This window comes from Limulus polyphemus, unplaced genomic scaffold (genome assembly GCF_000517525.1).
Source record: "Limulus polyphemus unplaced genomic scaffold, Limulus_polyphemus-2.1.2 Scaffold2998, whole genome shotgun sequence".
Classification (NCBI taxonomy): Eukaryota; Metazoa; Arthropoda; class Merostomata; order Xiphosura; family Limulidae; genus Limulus; species Limulus polyphemus.
Genome location: NW_013668608.1, coordinates 101,915 through 113,098, shown reverse-complemented (window position 1 = coordinate 113,098; position 11,184 = coordinate 101,915). Strand labels below are relative to the sequence as shown.

The 11,184-nt window shown below is 29.4% G+C and overlaps 2 protein-coding genes across 4 annotated transcripts in view; one reads left to right on the top strand and one right to left on the bottom strand.

Moving 5' to 3' along the window:
- The window catches only part of LOC106468411 (UTP--glucose-1-phosphate uridylyltransferase-like), a 37,115-nt gene extending 30,289 nt beyond the window's left edge, over window positions 1–6,826 (top strand). For both annotated transcript variants that reach the window (XM_013928838.2, XM_022396748.1), the window contains 5 exons: window positions 559–655; window positions 2,338–2,416; window positions 2,630–2,796; window positions 3,421–3,525; window positions 3,765–6,826. In XM_013928838.2, coding sequence (XP_013784292.1) covers window positions 559–655; window positions 2,338–2,416; window positions 2,630–2,796; window positions 3,421–3,525; window positions 3,765–3,872 — 556 coding nt within the window. In that variant the 3' untranslated portion in view covers window positions 3,873–6,826. The remainder of the gene's footprint in view (window positions 1–558; window positions 656–2,337; window positions 2,417–2,629; window positions 2,797–3,420; window positions 3,526–3,764) is intronic.
- A 49-nt stretch (window positions 6,827–6,875) lies between these two features.
- LOC106468412 (kelch domain-containing protein 2-like) overlaps window positions 6,876–11,184 on the bottom strand; it is a 32,638-nt gene continuing 28,329 nt past the window's right edge. For both annotated transcript variants that reach the window (XM_013928840.2, XM_022396750.1), the window contains exon 10: window positions 6,876–9,092. In XM_013928840.2, the coding sequence (XP_013784294.1) occupies window positions 8,960–9,092 (133 nt within the window). In that variant the 3' untranslated portion in view covers window positions 6,876–8,959. The remainder of the gene's footprint in view (window positions 9,093–11,184) is intronic.

Here is an 11,184-nt window from a genome sequence, read left to right as displayed (position 1 = left end):
ACGTCATCCTCAGGAGTAACTTACAAGACTATACACGGCTTCAATAAAGTTTTTATTGTGTAAATATAAAATGTTGTTTTTAATTATTTATTATATTAAAAAATTTTAAACACAAGTGCCGGTAGTGAATACTTCTGTTATGTTGTTTGGTTTACTGACTTTTCAAATGATAATGTTTTCTTTATACTTGTGTAGTTTTTAATTAATTTTCACAGCCTTTTTAATTAGCTGGGATCAGTTCTACTATATATGTTTGGTAAAAGTTCATTACTAGTCTAATTACACTATAGTTTAGGTGAAGCTTCAGTTTTGGTTTTGATGGTTAACATCAAGTCACATTCGTTTAAGTGCATATCCAGTTAAGTCACTTTATACAAACATTGTGTATGGATTGAAGAGGAGAATGTTATCTATATGTCAGGAAGTCTTTTTACTTATTACAAATATATACTTAAGTACAGAAAAAATAAGCTGAATATTTTTTGGCTATTCTGTTTAACTAGTAACAGAAATTTTTATAAAACATGTACTATCCTTTCTCATTTCATTTTTTTTAAGAATTTTCAACACCAACAACTTGTGGATGAGTCTAAGAAGTATAGCATCTCTGGTACAAGAGGGAATGTTAGACATGGAAATTATAGTCAACCATAAGGTAACTTTGACAGTAAGATCTAAATAGAACTGGTACTAGATGGAAGGTTAGACATTGAAATTTTAGTAAATCATAAGGTAATTTCTATGCTAAAATTATAAATGTAACTGGTATTAGATGGGAGGCTAGACATGGAAATTATAATCAACCATAATGTAACTTCCACACTAAAGATCTAAATGGAACTGGTATTAAGTGGGAGGTTAGGCATCGAAATTATAGTTAGTTATAAAGTAACTTCCACACTAAAGTTCTCAATGAAACTGATTCTAGATGGGAGGTTAGAGATCGAAATTATACTCAACCATAAGGTAACTTCTACATTAAACTTCTAAATGGAACCAGTACTAGATGGGAGGTTAGACATTAAAATCATAGTCAACCATAAGCTAACTTCGACAGTAAGATCTAAATAAAACTGGTACTAGATGGAGGTTAGACATTAAAATCATAGTCAACCAAAAGGTAATTTCCACACTAAAAATCTAAATGAAACTGATAATATATGGAAGGTTAGACATGGAAATTTTAGTAACTCTTAAGGTAACTTCCACACTAAGGATCTAAAGTGGAACTGGTACTAGATGGGAGGTTAAACATGAAAATTTTATTAAATCATAAGGTAACTTCCACACTAAAGATCTAAATGGATCTGGTACTAGATGGGAGGTTAAACATGGAAATTTTAGTAAATCATAAGGTAACTTCCACACTAAAGATCTAAATGGAACTGGTATTAGATGGGAGGTTAGGCATCGAAATTATAGTTAGTTATAAGGTAACTTCCGCACTAAAGTTGTAAATGAAATTTGCTGTAGGAACTTGATGCCATGAATGCAAAACCGAGAAAAAATAACTTGTAGAGTTTATTGATTTATATTTATCTATTCATTTACCAACCTTGTATGTGTTTTTTTTTTTAAATTATTTTAGCATGATGTTTACATTTTATGAAAAAGGTATTCTTTATTTGAGGCATTAAAGGATATATTTAAAATAATCCCTTGCAATTTCAAACATTTTGGAGAGTTGTTAATGTCCTTTACATAAGTTAGTTGAAGTACTGGAGAATGAATGTTTTGTTGTTTAATTACTTCAGTAGGCTTGCACTGATGGCTTTAAACTAAAGAACACACTTGAAGAAAAAAGATTACTACTGTTTTCATTATATACAAAATATGTATCAGTACATACTAATAAAGTGGAAAATGAAATGGTTTTCACAGACATAATTTGTGTTATAAATTATCACACTCACATTTTTACTGTTACTAGTTGTGTGTACTTGTAGATTTGAATCTACATATCTTGTTTTAAATGCATTAGCTGTAAGTGCTTTCTAGTTCAGTGTTTCGAGATTTTCATATTGGTATCAAAAAAATACAAGCATTAATTTGTATTATATCTTTTGTTACAAGTAGGAACTTGTTTTGAGTTAATTACTAAAACCCATAACTGTGTAAAATATAAAACAAAAAATTTATATTTTTAATTGATCTGTGTTCAATTACTTTTTTTTACTCAATTTTAAGAAAAAAACTTTGTTTACACACCATATTATATATACATCTCTTCTGCATGGTCAGAATTCATTATATTTTATTATATATACACATATCTAAATATATCTTACAACATGTATGTTAAAAGCTTAACTTATTGAACCAACTCATTTCTTCTAGCATCTTGATTATGGAATAAATGTTATTCAACTAGAGACGGCATCTGGTGCTGCAATGAAAGACTTTGCTAGGGCTATTGGTGAGTATTTGGTAGTTTGGAGTGTAATGAAAATGCTTTACCATGTTTCACTGCATCACTGTTTGTCTTGTGAAACTTGTAAATTGATCAAGATTTGGTTCGATAGTTTACATTAAACTTTTTATATGAAATGGATTTTTTGGAAGATTTTGACCCTTCTACGTTGAGTTTGTCATGTGGTTTCCCTCCTTGATATGGAGTTGGCTTTTCTAGGAATTAATGTCCCTCGGAAACGGTTTCTGCCTGTTAAGAAAACATCTGACCTGCTTGCAGTTATGAGCAGTCTTTACTTGATGAAGAATGGCACTTTAGAGATGAGCCCCAAACGAGCCTTTCCCACTGTTCCATTGGTGAAACTAGGAGAAAACCATTTTGCAAAGGTAAGTTGTTATTCTTCAAGGGATTAAACTTGTAATTTTTAAAGTGTATATAATCCTGAAAACTGAATAAGAGTTCTAATAGATTACAGCTTTCTGTTCTTCTGCCTCATATAACCTTAATCTTTAGCATCTAGTTGTATGAAAATCTTAACTTCCATGCCCTTAATCTCTGTCCAGAATTTTTATTTTATCTTGTTCTGAATGTATAGATTATTTTCAAACATTTTATTGAGTAGCTTTTTCATGAAATATACGAAGTGTTGCTCATTGACACTGGATATTGTCTTAATGTTACCCAAAACTTATTAAATGTTTAATCTGATCTGATTTGTTTGAAATTTCGTACAAAGCTACATGAGCCTGATCTCAAACTTATCTTTTCCCATAAAGTCTGTTCACTTGCTGATCTCTTAGAAAGATTGTTTATATAAAATAATAAAAAGAGTAGATGAAATGGTAAAAATGTGAAATATTTGCATAATATAAAACAGCAACTCTCTGATGCTAAGATGAAAAGAGTTACAATAACAGTATTCAAACATTGTAGGTACCACAAAAAGATGCATGAAAACTTATAAGTTTTAGTGTTGTAGTTTTCATTTATTATTCAAGTTTTGAATTCAGGTTAGAGACTTTCTACGCCGATTTGCTAGTATACCTGACATGTTGGAGCTTGATCATTTGACAGTTTCGGGTGATGTCACATTCGGAAAAGGAGTTTCGCTTCGGGTAAGTTTTGTTTCTAAATTTAATATGGTATTTACTAACATTAGATTTATTCACTTTTTTTTTCCTTAACATTCTTTGGGATTGCACTAATGAGTGGTGACATTTGAGGTATAAAAATGATAAAGCTGTTAAAATCTGTGATTTGAATTTCCACTGAGCTATACTTCAAGTTATGTTTTACAGCTAACAGTTCCTTTTTTTTAAATTAAAAATATCCACTAACCTTCTAATGTATTTAGGGTACTGTGATCATCATTGCAAATCATGGTGACAGAATAGATATTCCAGCAGGTGCTATCCTGGAAAATAAAATCGTCTCTGGCAACCTAAGGATCTTAGATCACTGACCTCCAAAAGTTATGGTTTTAGTTTTGAATAGTATTATAAGAACAACTGTTCATCTCCGAGTAGTTATATATTTATAGAGCTGTCTGTTTTTGAAAAATATTGCTAGAAAAATATAAACCACAAGTGTTATTATTCAGTTTCTTAATATTTAGTGATATTGTGTAGGACTGAGCTTGTGGATATTCATTGAATTAAACATAGAATCTATTGTTCAAATATATCATTTAATATCGTACATATTGAGAGAAAATCAGGCCACAGATAGTTTACTATAACTTGAGAAACATGTAACTTATAAGTTACTTCTTCAAGATATGTTGATTTAGAAAAAAAAAGTTTTACAAAATAGCTCCACCATTTCTAGGAATTTTGATGTGGGTGTGAGCATCTTATGCTTTTATTTACAGTTAGTTTTAAGTATAAATGAGGTATTTTACCTGTATGTATTGTTGATGGCACATTCAGCTTGATGTTTTAATCCATTATTAGCAACAGAAACTGAAGAATTGATCAGTTAAATATCGTTTTTTGTCAAACCGTTGGGGAAATTATATGCTGAATGTAATTATCTTTCCCCTTAATGTAAAATAACTTGCTAAATGGATGAAAGGGGGGGGGGGTCAGGTATAAACAAATATTTGTGGAATTCAAAAAGCTTAATTGAACTTCAAAGATATTGAACTGTACATTTTTTGCATGTAATATATATATATAGATAGATATATAGATTATTATTTTTGTTACTCCTTATTGATACAAATAAGCCATTATCATAATAATAATAATAAAAAAAAAGGTGAAAGGCTGAGGAAAATATTGTTCGACATTATGGGAAGTGACTTAATATTCTCCCTGTTTAGAGAATGATAATGGTGTTGAATTAATTTATTCGACTTAAGCCTGTGTCTTTTAATGTGTAATATAAACATACTACTGTACTCAATGTACTGTACTAATTTATTTCAGGACTGATTAAACCATACTTAGCTTAGTTAATAGCACATTAGACAGCAACTTTTTGCTGCTGTAACATGTATAAAATTTGTCTAAAATGTTTAACCAGCCCATAAAGAAGTTGGGATTAACTAATACTTTTGTAGTAACTGATTTAGCTAAATGTTTTTAAAGTAAATGCTGTATTACTCAGAATTTAATTTATATATATATATATATAATGTTTTGCTTCATTCTATACAATGAGAAGTTGAATGCAAGAAAATGTTACATACAGAGCTGGCACCCTAGGAGGGCCTTGCCGATCCAGATTAGATATTCTTCCCCCACCCACAGATTTGCAATTTATATACAAAATCAAAAATTAAAATCAGATACAATTAGAACTAAACATAACTATAAATAACTGAGACATTAAGGTTTCTAATGCCTTAATAATTATACCAATAATTTATATATATATATATTTATATTCTGAAAACTACATTTGTGAAAATGTTTCACGATAACGTACTGTAATGTGTAATATTAGCGAACACAAGTTAATTAATTTAGGTTACCTTTTCCAAAATCTGCCCCTCTCCCCCATAGCACACAACCTGCTGCCAGGACTATACACACACTATGTGTATTTTGTTGAAGTAACATATTTAAAGTGATTTATTAATTTTCTTCTATCAAAGATTTTATTGTACAGAATTAAAACATGTTAAAAAATTGATAATAAGGTATACAACCTTGATAATGTGACTTAGAAAAATTAAGTATTCAAGCCTTTATTCTTATTGTTTTGTATTAGTCAAAGTAAGCCTCTAGGTTTTAACTTGTGAAGTAATTATGTTTTTAATAAGAACTCTTCTTGTATGAGCAATTCATGATGTCAAAAAAACAATTTAACATAAAGATACGAAACCCTAAGCGCTTTCAAAAGGTGAACCTTTCTTCTTTCCGGTTTGACCTTGAAGAAGAAGGGTCCATCTTTTGAAAGTGCTTGGGTTATAGGGTTTCATCTTTGTCTCTTATTCTAAAAACCAAGTAACTTTAAACTTTCTTTGACACAACTTTAACAAACATGAAATACCTCATTTAATTTTATATTTCAAATTTTCATATAAATTAAAAACTACTATCTATTACATTGGTTTTCATAGCTACATTTTTCATGTTTAATTTAAATACACTTTATAAACTTGTAGCTTTTACTAGAGATGTTGCTTGTAGAAGGTAAAACTGCAACAAGGTAATTTTTTCTAGAACTCTGCTTTTAGGATTGTTGATGTAGGATTGCTTATGATGTAGATTTCTTGTTCAACTAGAAAGTGAGTGAATGTGATTCTGAGTAAATGTTGTCATGGTAAATAAGCTATATAGTGTTTATGTAATGAAGGCTGCTTATGATTTATTGTAGTTATGGTGACAAAACCATTACAGTGTTCACATATATTTATGGATGTGATAGAGTTAATGTAGTTACTCCTATCTTTAGAAACAACCAACAAAGGTGTGATAATGAACAAATATATTTACAGATACAATAAGAACAACTTTATTTTATATCTAGTAACTTTAGGTAACTAAAATCTTCTAAATCAGGATGAAAAATGTTGTAAACAATTCTCATATTTCGAGAGTGCTTCTTTACAATTACTGGTGCTAATTTCCAAGCCAAAGCACATTAAAGTACAAATATTTATTTCAACCACTGTACAGACTAAAAGCCACAGAAAAGTATGGTTTCTAAGACTAGTCTAAAACTGCACATTAACAAAGAGAGAGAGAAGGAAAACTTTCAATTTTTACTTCAAACTCATAACTCCTCCAGTGTCAAAAAACAAAACAAGTGCTGTATACTTTTCTTCATCTCATCAAAGTTCAAGTATCTTTTAGATAGTTTCTCTTTAAAAATAAAATAAAAACAGTAACAAATCTCATTGAAATAGTTGGAAATTTCCCAAGATCTGTACATAATAAAGTACTATTACATTTTGTGTTTCTAATTAATGAAGAAGAAAGCAAACAAATCCCAATATACACAACTGAATACCAAGTTTTGAATGTGAAATTTAATGCAGGAAAAAGTGTGGTTAAAACACACAATCAATCCAAATATACACAAACAGAATAACATAAACATTGTTTACAAGATAGCTTACATGTTAGTTTTAAAAAGTTAGTAGTTTTTACAATGAGATTGTAATGCTAACATTCTTGTCTTAGTTACACTGTTTATATATCCTTAATTTATCACTTAGTGATAACCTTTTGTTTTAATTTTGAGTGAAAAAAATTGTTCTTAGAGGTATAACTTGTAAAAAAGATCTGTACAATATGAAAACAATAAAATGATATGTAAACCCTTACTTGAATTATATTTCTATTTTTGTTTCTGATAAGTTCAGTTATCTTTCAATATTTAATTTAGCTACCAAATAACGTTGAAAATGATAATTTCTGAACAACAAATTGTGGAAAGTCAGTACTTGAAATACACAATAAGATGATTAACATTTTCAAATTGTTAGAGGTTTAAGTAAAAAGTTTTGGAACTTCACACACATATACAAAGGTTAAATATCTAGAAAACAATTTCAAATAAATCTATGGGGTTTTGAGTTCACCACATAGTGAAGTAAAATGGACTCAAACTCCATTATGAGAGGCTTAATGGTATTTCTTTGGTTTGCTGACCCAAGCTGTATTGAGGATCTTTGAATAGTCAAAACTGCATTCTATAGCAGAGGGTATGGCCAATCAAAGAATACATTAGGCCTCTACATCATACATTCTTTTTTCAATTTCACCTCTGGTGAAAAAGAAATCTTTAACACATATTTACAGTTTCAAATACAACTTGTATATTCAACATAGGCCGTGTGAAGCAGTCTCCTCAGAAATGTTCTTTTGTGCTATAACTTGGGTAGTAAGATAACCAAGAACCCTGTGCATAAACTGTGCTCATGTACACGATGGTTTAGTAAGTGTATAGTCAGAAAAACCTCAATATTATTTACAGTTCATCTGAACATTTTGATTAGCATATATATTCTTTTTTATGTACTGTTAGCTTGTTCTACATTATGAAAATAACCTTTTCCTAAGATTCATTAGTTTAATTGGTTTAAATAGCAAATCCTTTGCATTACTACTTTCCTTGAAATAATTTTTTTTTCCAACCAAGACAGAACACAGTAGTAATCTCATTCAAACTGTAATAGATGTCTTATGACAATACTTCCTTAAACTGTTAAATGTTTTCATGTGTCATGTGAAGGTTATGTAAGATTTTACATTGGTTTTTGTTGCTCAATTTAAAGAATATTTTTTATTATTTTGAACACAGAATGTTCTTAAATTGTTTTATTGTTACAAGGAGAATCAACTGTAACAGTAATATGCGTACTTCACGTGTGAGACTAACAAACAAATTTCTTATTTGTTAATAACAAATTCTAGAAAGTCAATCCTCGGAAGACACAATATTTTTAAACTGTTTTAATAAGCCATTCCCCAAACTTTCTGAAAGAAAAAAGAAATTGAAACCATTTTCAGCCAACCTTTTTAACTTTTCTACATCTGTTTACATACAATTAAACTTACCAAAGATTATTTTATTGAAGCTATGGTTAGTATTTCTTGTATAGTTTAAAAATTTGAATGGGAGTGTAATGTAATATTGGTGAATTTCATACAGGTTCTACAAAAGCTATTGCCAAATTATAATGTAATACGAGACAAAAATTTCTCTGATAATTATTTTTCTCACTAGATAAAATTTCAAATTGTTACTGGACCAACCCAAACAACAACACTGTTGCCTTGTCACTATGTTAATTAATAATCTGTTCTTGATTTTCAAATACATATAGGTAATGTTTACCTTCACAAATACATTCAAGTTTTGTAGCTGGCTTTTAGGGAACATCTATACAGTACAAGTATGGAAGATTGGAGATTCACTCACCTCCAAAAACCCAGATTTATATGTAAATTATTGTCATTTGTACATTTTTTTTAAAAAATAAAATAAATACACTATCACAGTTCCAAGCAATGTATACCTCACGGGTTTCTTTACAAGATTCTGACGAACTTTTAACTTTATATTAAAAAAAACTTTCTGTAAGAGAGACTCTCAAGATCCACCAAGGCTCGTGTGGCGACTTCCAATCAGTCGAGATCGTAACAATTGCTGAACACTGTTAGGAAGAAGTGGCCAGTAGCATCGAAGCACTCCCTCACACTGGATAGTACGATCCAAACATATCCTGCAAACATAGTTTAGCTTTTACTGCTTTAGAACTGAATATATATGAAAGTATAGAAAATATAGTTTTAACATGTACCCCATAAAAAAAGAAAAATGACCAGGAATCACTTGCAGAGCATATATTATATATATAAATTGAAAAAAATCAATATGTTAATCAAGTTACTAGAATCAATAGTTTTAATTCTTATTAAACTGATTAAGTAAAAGATATCTGTAGAAAATGTATTTATACTCAAATATAAAATGTGTTAAATATTGTTACCAAATTATAATAAATGGTTAATGTAACATATAACTGAGTAATAACTATAGTGTTCAGCTGTCACAAATACAACACTTCACATATTAACTCTCTCCACAAGTCATTGTGGGCACATCATAACCTCAACAAAGAGAAAGAATAAAAAAAGTTACATTCAAAATTCAATTAAACAACTTTTTATCAATAGACTTGACATTAAAACAGTTTTAATTTCCTAAGTAAAAAGGAAATATTTAGAAAATTCTCAATCTTAATTTTTTCTGTGTTGTGCGACACCGAATTATTCAGCATTTTTTAACTTCAGTAATAGACTTCTACAGTTTCCAATCAATCATAAACAAAAATATAAATTCTGAACCTCCTGTCTTCTTGATTTACTGAGATATCAATAAATTTGTCCAACTCATCAGAGAGGCCCCACCCCTCCCATCTATCTGTCTTTCAAAATTTATTGGTAATCAACTTTACAAGGACAATAGACATGTTTACAACCAATACAATAAGTATAAAGTTCACTGTATTTCTTTATCTGTGATCATTATTATCCTACCCTAAAGAGATAAAGGAATTTTTTAACCTATTCATAGCTTACTTATAAAACCAAATTAATTTAAAGTACTTTTGAAACATTCTGTTCTAATGTCTAATATATTTGTGTTCTAAAATTTATATTTGAAAACTACAAGAATTCTTTGTGGAGACCCACATTTATGAGAAAAATTAGCTAATGAAGAGCAGCTAACACCATTGAAAGGGCTTTGATTTTATAGTAAATACCAAGTTTCTTGTTTTATTTATTTTTAAATATATATTTTTTAACAAAAGTAACTAATATGTAAAAATTATACATTTTTCAGTTTATCTGAACATAACTTCTCTAAAACAAACATCTAGAATCACACTGCCTGAAGCTGTTGAATGAAAAGGAAACTAGATCATGTGATGTTTACATAAAGCTTTGTAGGGAAATAGCTATGAAGGGCTCCCACTGTCATCTATTACTTTTCACACATAGAAGCTTGTCCAAAGTACAGTAAGAGAACCATGAAATTAAAAAAAGCATGTGTAAAGATTAGAGGCTGAAGTTGTTAGGATAACTTGTTTTGAATTCTCTTACAGTCAGCACTCAAACAAATGGTAATCATTGTATTTGGTATTTTTAAGCTTTTTATTTCACTGTACATTGATGATTTTGCTACAGTTAATGTTAGGGTAGAGAGAATAAGATATAAAATTCAAAGTTTTACCACAAGAAGACTAATTTATGAGGTTCTAAAGGTTATGCATATAAAATATGAAAACTAAGATGAAAAGAGGTACTCTAACACCATGAAAATCACCTTTCGCTCTGACCAGTAAAGGCTTCATAAATTCACAAATAAATCTTTAGTAAAAATACTCAATTAAAAAAAATCTGTTTTTTGTTTACAAGATACCTGTAATGCCTACTAAACATTTGCCAAATTTTGTGAAGATACACTTAGTACATTAAGAGTTGCAATATGTACAGTTACATGGTAATTACGAGGTTGGGCTAACATACCAAGCCTGTATAGATATTGTTAATATACTAAGATATTTTTTATTGGAATTTGATTTACAGTAAACTACTGCTACAACATAATCTAACTATAAAGTTTGAATTATAATAAACTATGACTGTTACAACCAGTGTCTGAATTATAATAAACTATGACTGTTACAACCAGAGTCTGAATTATAATAAACTACGACTGTTATAACCAGAGTCTGAATTATAATAAACTACGACTGTTATAACCAGAGTCTGAATTATAATAAACTACGACTGTTATAGCCAGAGTCT